The sequence below is a fragment of the Parambassis ranga genome, chromosome 3 (assembly GCF_900634625.1).
Source record: "Parambassis ranga chromosome 3, fParRan2.1, whole genome shotgun sequence".
Classification (NCBI taxonomy): domain Eukaryota; kingdom Metazoa; phylum Chordata; class Actinopteri; family Ambassidae; genus Parambassis; species Parambassis ranga.
In genome coordinates this window covers 6,463,095-6,480,871 of record NC_041024.1, presented here as the reverse complement: position 1 = coordinate 6,480,871, position 17,777 = coordinate 6,463,095, and the positions used below count along the sequence as shown (strand labels likewise).

The 17,777-nt window shown below is 39.4% G+C and overlaps 1 protein-coding gene across 1 annotated transcript in view; it reads left to right on the top strand.

Moving 5' to 3' along the window:
• The window catches only part of map2k5 (mitogen-activated protein kinase kinase 5), a 47,269-nt gene that overhangs the window by 8,628 nt on the left and 20,864 nt on the right, over positions 1-17,777 (top strand). The window contains exons 8-17 of the mRNA XM_028402158.1: positions 358-422; positions 6,409-6,448; positions 6,529-6,597; positions 6,948-7,029; positions 7,832-7,893; positions 11,515-11,563; positions 11,677-11,750; positions 12,692-12,742; positions 12,834-12,905; positions 14,113-14,142. Of these exons, the coding sequence (XP_028257959.1) occupies positions 358-422; positions 6,409-6,448; positions 6,529-6,597; positions 6,948-7,029; positions 7,832-7,893; positions 11,515-11,563; positions 11,677-11,750; positions 12,692-12,742; positions 12,834-12,905; positions 14,113-14,142 (594 nt within the window). The remainder of the gene's footprint in view (positions 1-357; positions 423-6,408; positions 6,449-6,528; positions 6,598-6,947; positions 7,030-7,831; positions 7,894-11,514; positions 11,564-11,676; positions 11,751-12,691; positions 12,743-12,833; positions 12,906-14,112; positions 14,143-17,777) is intronic.

Below are 17,777 nucleotides of genomic sequence, written 5' to 3'. Positions count from 1 at the left end.
CTACACTTTCTATTACTGTGACACCTGTTTTGTTTGTTTGTATGGCAAGTAAGTAAGTAAGTATGGTGATGAATGATGTCAGCAAGCAAATTGTCTTTAAACTCTTAACAGTCACTGCCCTGCTCACCCCAAAACCATGTCTTCTTATAAATTGGTCTTTTTCTGTTCCTCCTTGTGTTGCTGAACTTGGAGTGAACCTGAATGCTTCTCTTGTTTATAGCCTCCAATAACAGTGTAGCTCCCTCTCTCTTGTCTCTCTCTTATGTTACCTTACCTTACGCATGTAATCTCGTGGTTGCATGGCAGCTCATGTTATAATCTCTCTTTGTGTATTTGTGTGTGCTTGTTGCTTTGCAGATAAATGCCCAAGATATCCATTATCAGGAACAACTTGGCCATGGAAATGGGGGCACCGTTTATAAGTAAGTGTTTGCTGGCACTTATATCGAAAGCAACAATATCACAAGGCCATAGCAGAGTAACAGACAGTAACACTGAAGAGATACCTGCTGAAGCACACATTCCTCGAGGATTAAGCTGAAATACAGTGTAAATATTAAGGATCTATCAACTAATATCTTGGACACTGTGAAGGTTGTCCAGTTGTCACTGCATTCCATTTTATATTTCATTTATCTGTCTGTATTTCACATCACATTGTGACATCTGTTGAGCTAGTTTGTGTCTCACCTTCACTTATTTATTCTGGTTTGAAGGTTGCAAACATATATGATATTGATTTGGGGCTGTAACATATGACAGCAGTTGACTTAATCGGTCTATAGTACAGCACATTACCTGCCACCATGAAGAGCTCCATCCTCTCTGGCTAGACAGATGTGTTGCTGGCCTGCTAACTTTATGACAAGGTTGGCATTTGTCGCTGCTTCTATCTTACTTTTCCCCACCTTGTGCTTTGTCCTTACCATCAATCCTTTGCTATTGAGCTGTTTTATTGAGATTGAAGTATTGATCACTGCTCAGACTAACCTTGGCTTGATAGAGTGGTCCACCTCAGACAGGCTCCTGCAAACCCTGTAAATTTCTTATCTAGCAAATCCACAAGAATATCTTTTTTTATATATACACATTTTCTTCCCTTCTCTTTCCAAACATCTTTTACTGTTTAATGATTTTGAGATTGTCATTATGTGTCAATATCTCATAGTCGTAGGAGAATAAGATTGTTCATCAGTTTGGCACAAGAAATGGTTACACTGCACTGGGGAAGGCCAATATTGCAAACCCAACCACTTTTCAGTCAATTTAGTCCAGCAAAAAATCTATATGCCCTGGTGTTTAAATTTGTATGGTTGAAAGGAGAGGACAGAGAAATCACTGACAGTTTGTGCCGTTTTGGTGTTCGTGTGCATTTTATACCAGATAGAGAACACATTTAGCATTTAATCCAGATTCATTCATAAATTCATGGGTGCTTTTTTGAGAACAGAATAATGGTAGTAAGTGAAAGAGTACTTTTGTAAGTACTTTTCAACAGCTTGACAATGCAGCCCTTTTACTGTGTCCCTGAACACAGTTTTTGTCCCTCATTCTTACTACACACTTTAGGCTTTTTTCATTATTGACATTTTGACTTATAATGAAACAAATTTTGTTAACAATGGCCCAATTGCAAGTGTCCCACTAAGACATGACAGTGAGTGAGTACAGCGGACCCTGAAACTAGCTCGTTTAAATGGAATCCAGTCGTTTTGAGTCAATTGCACTTCTGCTTTACCCAAAATGCAATGTGAATAATGTACAATGTCTGTCACAATGCCATGCACTGAGAAGCTTGTCATGGCTGTGGGAAAAAAAGATGCAGTATTTCTTTTATAAACAAGAGGAAATATACCTACTGTACGAGTCCCTCACAATACCAGCAGTTTAGGCTTTAGTTTCCCGAAATTGTTAAAAAAAACAAAGGAAAACTGGAGAGACCAGTAAGGATACAGCTGTGGTAGAGCTGTATCCTTACTGGTCTCTCCAGTTTTCCTTTGTCTTTTTCAACATAGGAACTCAGGGGCTATTTAAGTTCAGCCTGCTCCTTTAGCCTCTTTGACACAGCCTGTTCAGTGTGGGACACTCGTGCCTTTAGTCCACTTTGCTGTTCTGTGTAAAAAGGCACCGAAGCAGACAGCAGGAAACTTTGTTGTAGTAGAGGTAGTCACAGCACCAAAGCAACTTCTGTGTGAAAGGACAAGCTGGCACAGCATAAGACTTAGACTTCTAAACTCACATTTTAAAATTCTAGCAATCCAGCAGAGGCAACACAAAGTGAAAATAGATCAATGAGGAGGGAGTGCAACAGTTACATATGTTATCATATACTCTAAAACTGATTTTTAGTGTTAAAAATTGTGTTGGTGGCTTTGACTGAAACTCACTGTGTTGTCTCTTCAATTTTAATGACTCTGTCACAGTAAGAAAACAGTTTCAGATATTTTTAATAATTTTCTTTTGTTGGTGTTACCTTTGCGATTAGAAGAGAAAAACAGTGATGCAGTAAGTACATCAAAAGAATTATCCCGTCAGTCTTCACATAAGGTTTATTATTGAGGGATTTTCTTAAGCGTCTGACCTGGATGCAGAGATGAGGTTGAAAGGATCACCATAATCTGTTGTCTGTCACTGACTGTTGTCAGTCTTTGTGTTTCTGTGTAGAGACCACATGGCAGTACTTTAGCATGGATCAGTCAAATATTTTGCAATTATGTGTCAACTGTGTTTAAGATATAGCTGGACAGACAAACAGACAGAGAAATTGTTAGATAGAAGATTTAACAAACAAAATTGTTATTACAGCAGCAAAGAACACAACTAAGTTACTGTACAAGAAAAACAAGTGGCAATATAAGATACAAGGATATGTACAATTATTTACCAAATAAAATAAAATAGTGCTACAGAAAGCAGTACAAGTTGTGCTAATGGTAGTATAAACAGTGTGAAGTTGTAACAGTATTGCTCCTCTGTCACACAGAGGTGAGCTGTTGTGTTGATAGCGGAGCTGAATGAGTCTGTTTGAAAAGGAGCTTCGTTGTCTGTGCTGTGCAGTGGGGGGGATGGATTGTCCATGATAGACAGCAGTTTGTTCAGTGACCTCCTCTTCCTCACTGACTCAAACATCTTAATGTGCTGTCCAATGATGCTGCCAGCACCTCTGGCACTGATGCTGCTCCCCCATCAGACCACAGCTCAGTAGATGGCCATCACAACAACAGACTGGTAGAAGATCTCCAGCATCTTGCTGCACACGTTGAAGGATCTTAGCTTCCTCAGCGCTTTCTAGTTTTCAGAGCTTCTTTGATAAACGTGGTCTATGCGTAGTAATATATATCTCCTCAGACAGCAGGCTGCCTGGTTATTGTTTCTCAAATTTGCCTGTTTTCTGAAATAAAATATTCTATGCTTTTGCACTGAGAGAATGCGCAGGCGTCATGGTCCTCTTTAGCCTCTTGTGTTTGGCCCAGCTTATATCGAGCTTATCACGTCTGAATAGCACTACAAATGGCTCCCCACCTTTTAACCTCTTAGCCCATTTATGACCCAGAGCCATTTAGACTCAATTGGATGTTACCAACACCTCAGTTCTCCATAGCCACACGCTGACCCGGCCATCCATCAATGTCGGCCTTTGTTTTTTTATTACACACTCTCTCAGAGGTCCATCTTGTCCACCAATCTAACTGACTCTGTGGCTTATAAATACAATAACAAGGACACACAGGCTATTTTTGTGACTCATGGATCCAACAGTGCAATTAAAAGAAACACATTTGCCTGGCTGTGACTGTGGTGACATCTACTTAGACACCCACAGCTGTTCCTTTAGGCCATTTTCTCCATTGATTTTGTTTTCTCACCTCATTGATCAGATTGTATATTGAAGAGCTGTACCTCTTTGGTTAACTGTTGTTACAGTTTTTGGATTGTGTCAACCAGTGGAATAGGATTTTAATCTTACACCTGCTCTCCCTAATGCGTCTTGAATGAACATATCTTCCTGTTTTCCTGTCTGATACTATTATAAGAGGTTGGGTAGAAAATAAGTGTAATAATACATGTTCTGATACAGAAACGGCATACTCAAACATGTACTGTTTCTGTTTAGCTATCACATTTTAAAAAAAGGCAACTGCAATTAAATGAACCAGAATACTAAAGCACTTTCTAAAATTTAGGCCAAGCTTTTGTGTTTGCTGCTGCATGTCTCTGGACGATTAGGACACATTATTATTCATCTGGTTTACCTCTGTGACTGATGGATTGATTAAAATAGAACCTGTTTCTGTTATGTCAAATACAGCCAGGCAAAGACTGTAAAACATGGCTACAATGATAAGGGCTTAAGAATATAAAGAAGTGTAAGGCCTTATAGAAAAATAAAACATTAATTTATTTCAAAAATCAAACAATTATGTTTTACAGTCAGTATAGTGGTTAGGAAATAGTAGTTTTTTTTTAATGGTAGGAATTTGAAGGAATTGGCAGTTGTGCTTGCAGTGCAGTGGAAGTAGAGGAGCAAATCAAAAAATAGTCGTCCATGTCTGTGTTTAGGTCTGTATCTGTCACTTAGAAGACCTATAACAGAAGTATCAGGTGCGAGAGTCAGGGAAAGGCAGCCCGTCATCCATGTGGCAGTGTAAATGTACCACGTTAGCCCTGATCCAGGAGGCCAGTGTCTCCTCACCCGCAGCCCCAACTTCAGAGACATAGAGAGAGGCCCTATGAATACTGCATGATGGAGCTTTTATTACAGAGCGGGCTGGAGTGTAAATAAGATCCAGGCAATGGGGCACGTTTACTGGGGTCAGATCAGGGGGAAGTAGTGGGGGGTGGCTATGTAACCTTGTCCCCATGTCTCCCGCTGTCACAGGCCTGTCACTGTAACTCATACAGGGATGTTCGGCCCTGAGGTGGTCAAGGACAGTCTGCGAATAACGCTTTAACCAAGCAGTAGTCACACCACACAGCACTTAAACATGCCTTTAATACTGTTTAAACCTGAGTATTTCTGTCTGTGTTATATCGAACTTAGATGTAGTTCTCTGAGCTTTACAGTGAAGCTTTTTAGCATGGTAAAGACTTGGTTTAATCTGTTCTCAGACTGCCTCACTCACGCAGCTTGCCCACTCAGTATCTAACATATGTACCTCTGCCTCAATTAACATCTTCTTCTTAATTAAGAGGCAGCAGTCATGCTTAACTGATATTGATTGTAGCTTAAAGGAAGACTGACATGTCAAAATGAAAACAAGGCCATTATCCTTATATGCAAAGAGCTCTCTCTTCCAGAAAGCTGACACTTTAAATCAAAAGATGTGCAGTCTCTCTTGGGGCAAAACGAAATTGGCTAGTCCACTTGCCTCAAACATCTTATCTACAGTTGGGTCTGATGACTAGAACTCCAGCTTCCTGATAGCATGAACTGTCATGTTTCTATTCAATAACTGAATTTGCACATATAATAGTGGCAGATATATTTGGTTGTACTTCAGAGATAGTGAACTTCGTACATGTAAAATACATGTAAGTCACAAGACCTTTATCAAAGATAATGTGGCATAGCTACAGTCTGAGAATACTGCTTGTTCTAACTGTGGGTAAATACCTTACATAGCCCTAATAGGTGTCATTAATTAAAGGCCCAGGCCAGTTTAGAAGTATCTGGCTAAGGAGCAATGTGATACGCCAATCCTAGACGCATTAATCACACCTTGCACCATACACATTCTTGCTGGAAGACAGGTGAGTACCTCAGTATCACATATACTAAGCCTGCTTGCAAGCTCACCAGCCTGTGTGACGTTACACTGAACCCACCTCATCCCCGTCACCTGACAGCTGTTGGACAGTTTTCGTCCTTGAGGATTGTGTGTTGAGAGGTTCTGAGGTATTGTCACTGGTACCGTAAACTAACCTTCAAGGGCTGTAACTAAATCCAACGTTTGGCATTAAGGAGTTTGATAATTAAATCATTATGGGACCGGTCGGTGCCTGCTGCTTTACTTGGAACTCAAAACTCTGTCTGGTACAGCAAGAAATAGGGCTGACAGCATCTGGTTTTGGATGGTGATTGCTGACCTTTAAAATAAATGAGAGAAGTTATTTGTCATGCAAAGGTAGAGATTAGTAGTTTATTTATTGATCACGTCAGAACAGACAAGGATTTTCTTCGAATGTTCATGTGTAATTTTCTCTGCTCTTGATACACTGACATGGACAGAACAAGTTTCTCCTTAATTTTTTCACCTGTGCCTTTTTTGAAAAGTGCAAAGACCTCCAACAAGAGGAGAGGCATGCTGATAAAAGATGCTGACTTTAAAATAAGCACTGTGGACACACTTTATCATGTGTTTTCTACTTACATTTTGTTTCACTTATCCTCTGTTTTTGTCTGTCTAGAGCCTACCATGTTCTTGGTAAGCGGGTGTTAGCTGTCAAGGTGAGATTTGTTTTTTTTTTTTGCACATTATAGTCCCTGAACAAAACTTCTCAGTTTATTAAAAACTACTTTGGTTATAGGTCATTCCCCTGGACATCACGGTGGAGTTGCAGAAACAAATCATGTCAGAATTAGAAATTCTCTATAAGGTAAGTTTTGACTGATTTCATCTGTGACTCAACCTAAACAATGTGTTCTTTGTTCAGTGTATCGTGCTGTCCTACCACACCTTCTTTGTTAATTAACCATGAGTCTAACTAATGAAATGCTATTTGTCGCCTCTGGTCTTACAATCTAAGCCCAGGATCAGTGATGCTTGGGCACACACACGTGGTCTACGCATGCTTGTGTGTGATAGTAAGAGACCTGCAGCTGTTGCAGTTGAATTCCTTACTAGTTATTGTTCAAAGTTTGTGATGGGTACATGATTGTTTCACTTCACAGAGAAAAATGTTGTCATGCTCCTTAATAATCACTCAAATATTGTTCTTTATTCTAGTGTGATTCTCCGTACATCATCACTTTCTTCAGTGCCTTTTTTGTAGAGAACAGGATATCCATATGCACAGAATTTATGGACGGTGAGTTTCTCTGAGGCTTAAACAAGTAGTCTGCTTGTTCCCTTTGCTAGCTTCAGTTGTGCCAAAGAGACTTTGGGGAACATTATATTCACTGTGTATATCCATTTACACTTCTGCTGATCAAGAGAATGTCTGATCGCTGCGAGCTGCTTAGCCCGTCGGTGCTAAAAGCTACACGGGGGTGATAAATCTTGACTTAAGTGCATTTGTAGTTGTATTTGTACGTACGTGCCCTGGACTGGTGTGAGTTGGGGGACTGTTTGTATTTTTTAGGTGCATGTGCGATTCCCCTGTTTCACACATTTGCTGGCATGTCAGTGAAGTCCATATAACTTTTAAATGTTCTGCTTCTTCATGGAACTTGGTGATCACAACCTGCCAGCAGATTATAAATGTAGACTTTCTTGCTCTACCCCAACTCTGACCTTTCAGTGTTCCCATTCTTTCTGATGGTCCTTGAATGTTCTTTTCTATCAGAATATGTAGCTGAATTTAAGCCTACATTCCAATAAATACCAACATTTAAAATACTCTGATACTAATTCTGTTTTAATTTTGCTAAAGAAATGTAATGTCTGCTTTTTAATGATTTAGTGTGTTATAACTATGTTAAACTGCACAAAAGACTTGCAAGATGTGACAATACTGTCAACACTGAGGCTGAATTTTTAATTTGTTTTTTTACTGTGTGACTTGGAATCCAGCCTTTGCCTTTCTATGCAAGTAAGGAAAAGAGAAGGAATGTGTGTGTGAGCCCTCTAAAACAAATCCAATCTGATGATATAAAAATGTTCTCATGCAGGTGGATCTCTTGACGTCTACAAAAGAATTCCAGAGCACGTTCTCGGGAGGATTGCGGTGGCAGTGAGTTTTCACTATAAATCACACTGGCTATTATTATGGGTGAAAAAGATTTGAATGGCTACATATGTGTGTCGCATTCTCATTGCTGCTGATTTGATCACTCTGATGCCTGCCAGTCACAGTTTTTATTGTGACCTGGTATTTGTTTGTGTCATATAAGACAAACCTAAGGTAAAAACTCATTCAGTTTATTATTTCAATAAAAGAAAAGGAAACCACAGGTGTGAATTTTTCAATTAGCCCTTATTTAGTGGAGTGATGGACATAGTGAATGTTGTTTTACTCTTAGCCTCACCTCTCTCCCTTTCTCCCCTATTTTCTTCTCCCAGCTAAAGCCTAGTATTTTGATTGAAATGGCCTTGATGTTGATTAATGCACGTCTCTTTTCCACACTCATTACCCTTCTCCTGTCTCGTACTTCTCTTTTCTGTCTGCCTCTTTTAAATTTGCCCGTAATCAAACAATGACAGCTATTTAGTCAGTGTTAATTCTAATTCACAGCTTTCCCTCCTTTCCACTGTCACAGTTGTTAATTATCACAGAAGGAAAAGCACCCAGGAGGGTGTGACTGAAGCTGCACATGCCAGTTGTTGTTGCACTCGCACCACAACCTTTCATAGCAGCAGGACTTTCAGAGAGCTTTTGTGCTTTCTTAATTTTTTGTTGTACATCAGGGTTTAATGACGGGAGCCTCGGGGCAGTAAGCAACTTGCATATCCCACGAAATCACCACAAAGCAGTATTGCGGTACACATTTGAATATAAGTAATGGTCAAATACTTACGAATTGCCCTGATTAGCTTACCAAATTTCTTACAGTGTCAAAGTTCAGGTGTCTTTACTTCTGATTGTTTAGCTCCTGCCGTGCTGCTCTAAAATGTCATCCTGTTAAGACAAAATTTCATTAGGGCCCCAGCACTGAACATGGTTCAGAGGCCGTATTGAAATCCAAGGAGTTAGCATTCATCTTATATAGGTTTTTATGATTGTGATAGAGAAATAATTTCTTTTTTGTTTTCAAGTTTCCAAGTAATGAGATCAAACAACTGCAAAATAAGAACTGTAGTTTTACAAGAGACAGATAGGACACACCTCTTTGAATTGAAGTTGAGAGCTTCTTCTGTTTTATATTGACATTTTTATGGATATTGCAATATTTCTGTGTTACACATTTTTCCAGCTGAGTATTCCCTAAATAGGAGTCGTCCTCCATTTATGAAAAAGGCAGCATGTATTTTTTTCTCAGTGTTATCTCTTTCTATTATCCACAAATCCCATCATTTTGGTGCAGACACTTTTCCTTTTGCTCTGGCTAACCTTCTCTTGACCAAACCTTACATAAATGAGGGCTCCAAATTGTCCAATATGCAGGATAAAGCCCTGCAGTCAGCAAGGAATAACATCAGTACAACACTGACAACATAGCAGTATCTAAAGCTTTCAGCTTTTTTGGGTGAATCTTGTTTAACCCTTTCCCGCTTGCCTCTACAGAGGTTACTGACCACTACAGCAACCTGTTAGTGGCACTCATGTTGTGCAGTTTAAACAGCCTCACAGGTGTTTATTATGAATTGTTGAGTTATATATAATTAAATCGGATGTTAAAGCTTTAATTAAATGAAAAAGAAGCAGTGTGATTAGGTGGCCTTATTTTTAGATTCTTTGTAATAACCAGATAAATATTCCACAATGTCAGAATAGGATTTCAGAGTCATTGTTTCAGGACTCAGCGCTGAGCTGCATTAGGTGTTAATGTCAATGGAATTATAAGTGAATTATTTTCTATTTACTCAGGTGTGTTGCTTTAACCCTTGTGTGGTATTCGGGTCAAATTGACCCGTTTCAAATTTTTACAAGGATAAAAATGTTAGAAGTATACATTTGTTCTACCTGAAACTCCATGGCCTTAGCTTATTTTCTGTGATAAACATGTACAAAAAAAAAAAATAATTGAGCACACTTGCTACTATACCCCACACATTTACATCCCTCATATGGTATTCGGGTCACTTTGACCCACATAGATAGATGTACACACACATTAAGCACATCTAAGCACTGAGAAGCTCTCTGATCTCATTTTCCCGCTCTCTTGACATTGTGTCATGTGTCCACTTATTTAGAGCAATATTTTGTAACATTCTGTACATCAAAGACACTATTTGTCTTACACCTGCTGATCAAGGGGAGAGGACAAACGATATAAATAGCTCTACTTCACAGTAGAGAATCTTCCACTCTCAATATGACCAAAAGATTCAGCTGTCAGAGGGCTTTAGAGCTCATATTTGAAGAGAGCCAGGCACACAGCAATGTGAAGAATATGAAGACAATTTAGAAATAAATTCTGATTCTGAGAGTGAATTTGAAGATGACCAGGAACAGGCACTGAACATGCAAAGAACTCCAGATGAAGCACTACAAGGAGCTGCTGGAGCAGCCCAAGAGCCAGCCACTGGAAGAGGCCCACAGATATCTTTGTCAAAAAATGGAAAGGCTGTATGGTCTTCATCCCCAGTGGGAGAACCCCCTTGCTCAGCTACTAACATAATACGGATAGTACCAGGGCCCACAAGATTTGCAGTGACGCATGTTCAGGATGTAAAGTCATCCTTTGAGCTGCTGATTCCTCACTCAATTCAGAAAATTGTTCTAGATATGACCAATCTTGAAGGGAGACGTGTTTTTGGTGAGCAGTGGAAAGAGGAGGATTTCATGCATCTGCATGCCTACTTTGGCATCTGTCATCTGAAAGTCTGTGGGATGCTGAGACAGGGAGAGTGATTTTTAGAGCCACAATGTCTCTGAAGAGCTTCCATGTATTTTCAAGAATCATCAGATTTGACAACCAGGAATCAAGACCTGTAAGACAGCGTGTAACCGGGGATGAACGACTTGTGGGGTTTACAGGCCGCTGCCCTTTCAGGCAATATATGCAAGGTACGGCATCAAAATCTGGTCTGCCTGTGATGCTGTTTCATCTTATGCATGGAACATGCAAATTTATACAGGGAAGCCAGAAGGAGGGGTTGCTGAAAGAAACCAGGGAACATGAGTGGTGCTAGATATGTCACAAGGCCTAAGTGGTCACAACATTACCTGTGACAACTTTTTCACATCATACAACCTGGGACAGGAGCTTCTCAAAAGAAAGCTGACAATGGTTGGAACAATGTGCAAAAACAGGACGGAGCTCCTACCTGAGGTTCTAACTGTGAAGAAAAGGCCTGTGCATTCCTCTAACTTCCTGTTCACAGTCAACACTGCTCTGGTATCTTACATACCAAGAAAGTTCAGAGTTATGCATGATTTGACAGTGACAGTGGATATTAAATTTACAAAAACAAATCAAACTTCCATTTTTAATTGTGTTCTAGTAGGGGTGATTGCAATAATTTAACATATATGTTGTCTCTGTTGTTTGAAATTGAGATAAAGGTCATATATGTTAATGGCTTATGAAGTTAAATTTTGATTTGTAATTGCTTTTAACACCCCAAATATGTCCCGGGTCAATTTGACCCGAGGGATACCAGAGGGTCCCAAATGTGAAGAAAACACAAGGGTTAATGCTGAACGGTGATGAAATTAATATTGGTGTTCTGCTGCCCATGTCTGTAGGTAGTTAAAGGCCTGACATATCTATGGAGCCTGAAGATACTTCACAGAGGTGAGTAAGGCAGTGCACTGGCACTGTGTTATTAAAAAAAAAAGAGCAGAGTTGATAAAGACAAGCAGCAGAGTGCTGATGTTGCAGTTCCATCAAGTAGTTTGTCTCCACAGATGTCAAGCCTTCCAATATGCTGGTGAACACCCGAGGACAAGTCAAGCTATGTGACTTTGGTGTCAGCACACAGGTACACTGATTTGTTTGTGTTAGCATGGAGAGAAAAGAAAACAGTTGTCTATAGCTGCATGACCACAGTGTGTGTGTGTGTGTGTGAACAGATCTGTGTGCATCTGGTCAGCTTGTCAATCACTGCATTCATTTCCAACTCAAGACATCAGCGCTGTCCCAAGGGTCTTCCTCTCACATTAACCCCCCACCTCCATTGTTCTGCAGCCTCCAAAAAAATCACTTGTTATAATTATGACCCACACTCACACACACACAACGCTAGGCCTCATTGATATGTATTCATTAGATTGGGGAAAAGCGTGGGTTGCAGACAATACCCTAGTCATTGTGTGTGTCTGTGTGTGTGTTTTGTAAATGAAATCATCAGGGACAGACCTTCATGGCTCTGCAAAACATCAACCCTGAGGACTCTGACTCCCTTTTCTAACACACACATCATCCCTTCTGAGGCAAATTGTTATTCATTTCTAACCTCCACTCTTGTAGTAACTCCAAGGTGAATTTTTACACCCTCAGAGTGTAACACTTGCAGCACTGACTTGTTCTCATAGCTTTTTTTTTTTAAACAATATTTTCCTGTTTATCTATACTCCACACATACACACTCTTCCTCCCTTTTTCACACCCTGTAGGGCATGCTCAAAAAAAAAAACAGCCATAAGGGAACAAACACTCATTATCACACTCCTGTCATTGATGGCATGCTCTTTTGTATCTACACACTCCAACACTTATGTCTCCTTGTCTGACCCCTCCTGTCCTCCATCTAAGGGGCTGAGTGCAGCCCACAATATCAACCATACATGTCAATAGATTTGGTAAATTAGATCCAGGCCTTGTCTTTTTTTTTAGTTCCTCAATACGGGACAATGACATAATGAATCTTAAAATATACTGTGATGTGTCACAGAATAATTATTTGCTTAATTGTATTTGCAGTTGGTGAACTCTATTGCCAAAACATATGTGGGAACAAATGCATACATGGCGGTGAGTGAGCGTGTAAACTTTTTTTTTTGTGAAGAAAAAAAAATCTGAAAAATCCTTTGATCTGATGTCCAGTTGTTTGTTTGCTTTGCAGCCGGAAAGGATATCAGGAGAACAGTATGGAATCCATGCAGATGTCTGGAGTGTGGGAATCTCTTTCATGGAGGTACAACCATTTATATGGCTGCAAGTTTAAACAGGCATTCATACCCATTTTTCTGATTTATTTTGAAACCTTTTTTTGGGACTTTTTCGCATTGACGATTCAAAAACCCTGAAACCCTGAGACTGCTTGTTGCTCACCTGCATTGGGGCTTGTGTATCAGTGTACCAGTATCTCCATTATCTCTTCACATTACATTAACCAAGTGTTTAACTGACACCCTGCGTTTTCAAATAACATTTTAATTTCAGTATCGCACTTCCCTGGTCTCTTGTCCTCCTACTGACTGTATTGATTCTCCATCTGTTTCTGTCTGCAGCTCTCCTCCAGCAGTATAACAAATGATTTGGTCCTCTGCCGTGCTTTTGTTTGTCGATAATGTTTCATATCATTACAATTATAACGATAATGGATGAGTTCACAGTGATCAAGCCATGTCAAAATTATTGACATTATGTGTGATAAAGATGGAGTTTAATAGCAGTGGCCCCTCTGACTCGGATCCCTTTGTTTCTCACTGTGGACATGTGTATTAAGCTAAATGGAATAGCTTCCCACTCAGTTTGGATTGATCTCTACCAGTCGGTCTATTTATGTTCAAGGAAAAGGGTGAGCGTTTTGACGTTTTAATAACGTAATGTTGCCAATAAGCTGCCCTTGACCAAGATGAAAAATGCCTACCCCAAGTGAATTGCCAAATGTCAGGGAGAGCTGTCACCCAACCCCCAGTGGACAAAAAACACACACATTATATCCACTGCACAATCCTGTCCCCTCCTTCTCCGTATCCCTGTATTTTGTTCTCTGCAGGTGGTAATTCTGGGGGGGTGGGGGTTATTAACTAATAGCTGATGCTGTTTGATGAGGAAGTGTGATCAGCAGGTGGGCGCTAAGCTTACCTCCAAGACTGAAAGTACCAAGTTTTGTGTGCTTCAGTGGTTTTAGCATGATTCTCCTTGTGTGTCCACGGTTGAGTTCCATGCTGCTGTGACGCTGGGAGGCCTGAATCCATTATTGCACATGTGCATTCATATACAAAGGAGTTGATGTGCTACACTTTAAAACTTAATTGAATCCAATGGCTTTTACTGGGCCTACAAAAATAGTTTGACTTAAAGGTAATAGCAAGCATGCTGGCCGAAACATTTCCAGTGGTTTTACACTGTGTTTCAAGTTTCAAGTATTTATTATGATCTTCTTCTCTGCACAGCTGGCTCTTGGCATGTTCCCATACCCTCAGGTAAGAAATCTTCAATGATACATGTTCTTTTGTATTGGGTAAATCTGTTTAAACCATTGTTATTCCATGTTGCATTCTTGTTGTATTAGTAACAGTGATTGATAACCCATTAAATAGAATATTTTTTACATTGTGAATGTCTTTTCTGACTGCTTATCTAATATGCTCCTTGTTGTCTGCCAGTCATCTAGTGGTTGATCTACATCTTTAAATGTATAAATCTAATCTTTGGATTCATTTTTTTCAGCCCTTATTACTCTAAGTTAAAATCCTGCTCAAATGTAATTGCTGACCACAGAAGTGGCTTCCCAATCCCATCAAGTCTTAATTAGGCCTTTAAGATGGTTTTATCAGACTAATCCCTAGCTGAGCAATCTGAATCTGGTTACCTTAGGTTACCTTCTGGCTGTATGCCTTCACAAAATGTGAAGGGGCAGAAGTTATTCTTAAAGTTAGACTGTGGTCATGTTAACCAAGGGCTGTAGTCTTGTACTGCGTGCATGTTGGCACAGTTTGTCTGCGAGTGTAGTAGAGCCTGTGGCATCCGATGATGCACAAATAATCTGCCGTAAAAGATGACAACATGCACGGTGTGCTAATGGTATAAAATACTACACTTACTGTCTCCTGTGTTTGTAATGAAATACCTTCAGAAGATGAAAATAGTTTTTTGTTTCTTTTTCTTTTAGATATTTGCACAGCTAATAGCCATAGCCATTGTTAAATAAATATATTTGCTGCCAGATTTTGTGAAAATGTGATACAGCCAACGAACAAAACTTGTATAGATTTGCCAGAAAATTTTAATTTTTAGTGTTTAAACTGAAACTGGCTGATAAAAAAGCGTCCAATGTTTAGGTGGAAGAGTCTGTCACAATCTGTGCTTGTGTGTTCTTGTCTTGGGCCTGCTACTAATCTTCTGAATGGACACAGCAGTGGAGACTGATGCAGGAAATTCTGCTACACTGTGAAAGAGAAGTACCAGATTTTACTGAATGCTAGAGACATATCCAGTCAGTGTAGCATTTTGTTTACTTCCTGTGTAACCTCTGAATAATCTGTCTCTACAGCTGTTACTACAGCTAAGGAAATGTCTGAATTTTAGTGCGCTGTTCCTCTCTCATTGGTGTACTGAAAAGTAGGAGTGACCAACATATTAGAAACACCTCTCAGCTTATAGTTTAGGCTCTCCGCTGTCATGCAGCTTTGTATCTGCATCTTGGTGTTAATTTTCCCCTAACTCCATATGGTACTGCAGACAGTTCACCTGCAGGCTGTAGCAGAGCAGTGTGGCGAGAGTGCTCGGATCCAGCTCGTCAGGCGCAGCCAGCCAAAGTCCTCAGGCCTAAGCTGTCATTTTTGCAGACGCTGGCACAGCTGTCTGTGCAAAACCCCCCTGCTACACTTCATGGAGAACATTTTAGTACAGGCTGAGGCAGAAGCTGGAGAAGATGAAGAGTTAGAGATTGGTAGTAAATCTGTGAAGTCCTACTGTAGACTAGTGGAAGATATTAGACGAGTTGTTAAAGTTGAATTTAGCTTCGGGGTATTGATGATTTGCACTTTTGAAAATCTAATTTTAGCAGTGTTGGTGGTGAAGGAGTAGGAACTTTCATTTGTGGATGCTGTTTATCTGATACATCCATACTTGTGTGATGTATGTGTGTGTACACACAGTACAGTCATCACTTCATGTTTGTCATGATTAGAGATGGTCTCTTTAATTCCACTTCACCACATGTCGGGATTCATTTGCATTCTTTGTCAGGAGTTAATGGAGTTTTGCGCGGCTCGCTCTGAAAGTCTTTGAAGACACCAGACCTGATGGGATGTGTATACAGCCGCCAGCACTATTGTTTCTGATTGATTTGTTGTCTTTTTTGCTTGCTGGTTGTTTTTGTTTCCCTTCATTGTGTCATATTTTCTCAAATTTGTGTGAATTTCTGGATGAAATGCCATGTCAGTCTTCTTTCAAGAAATCCCATTACAGACTGCTGCATCCATCAAACAGTAGCTTTCCCTGTGTCGCTTTTTTTTTTCAATCAAATGAAATGGAAGGGAAATGGTATCTGTTTCTACTGTGTGTGTTGTAAACAATGTTTGTTGTCATTTTCAGCACATACAGTAATAGCTCCAAACATTTTAATATTTCATCGTCATTGGTCAATGTTTCACTGATTTCCCTAAAAGGCTTTAGATTACTTATCTTAACTTAATATTTAAAAAAATATTGACCCTTCCCTTTAAATTTCTAGGTATGTAAAGATTGATGACGTCTTTCCCTTTTAATTACAGTGCTATAAATGTCATGTAGGCAGTGATGTTAAGGTAATCTCTACAAAATCCTGTTATGATTTGGACAAAAAAAAGGATGCTGGAGGTGAAGGTGGGCAGACAGGTTGTATTCCTTCCTCTTGCAAGTACTGTTTATCAGCATTTCCTGCAGCTGGAGCTTCAGCTTTAAACATGCTCTTTTTTTTGTAAAAACTCCACATGTCCAAGCAAACTTTGAGTAATTGGAGTGCGACTCACCCTCTTCTGTCATTTAATATTCTTTAAAATCTTGTGGTTAAAGATGAATGGGAGATCAGATGAGAGCTGTAGCTGCTAGTTGCTTAGTTCTTAAATAACCTATAATATCAGTGTAACACATCTCTGTAATCCAGCAGTTTATTTGTTTTTTAATGAAAAGGAAATTTTTCTGATCACTTACCCTTGAAGAAATATTTTTGAGGAAAACAGCGTTCTGATCTTGAAGTGTTTATTGAGTTGCTCTTAAAAAAAAAACAGAAATCATTTGACATCCAAAAATTGATTTTGTGACTTCTTACTTTTTATGTTGAGCCTGCTGTGATACTTTATTCATGTGGTGAGAAAAGCTCAAAAACTTGAGTGTCTCTACTGCTCAAAGTGGCTGTTGTTTTACATTTAATAATGCACACGCTCATTGTAGAGAATAGTTTTTGTACGTACTTCTTAAACCCGGGATCTGAAGAAATGCTTTGTGTATATATATCTTGACTATGACATTAAACAATGTTTACCATCAGGATGAACATGCAGGTAATGCTGTATCTGCTAAGTAATCAGCACACAATGACGAGAGATTCTTTTTGTTATGTGGTCAAGCTACCAAGCACAAGAAGAATACGTGTTCAATTATGTTTGAATAAGTTAGTCTCCTACTATCCAATTTCAACCCCTGGAGCAGCACACAATTTTGTTCTAGTAATTATTTCTGAACAAATTAGTTTTCCATAGTTGCCTTTAATGTGTCTGAATCAGGCAAAACTGGATGTAGAGGCAGTTTAGTAGTCTCTTGGTACTTACAGAGTGTGAAAACCTGTATTTAATTGAGTGAATCAATAAGTGTTCTAATGCACTGTCAAAAGACCCAGAGAAATGAGCAATTTATTTACCAAACATCATTAGACATTTAGCTGAGCCCAGGTTCTGTGCCTTGTATCATTTCATTTGTGTGATGAAGTTATACATTTTCCTTTTCTTTTTTTTTAAGAAATTAAAATAGCTTTTACTGATGAATCCAGCCTTGGGGGTTTTAAATGGGGAAAACAAAATGTTTTCTATAGTTTTACTGCAGTATCATACCGTATCAGATCTTCCTGAAGAAAAGT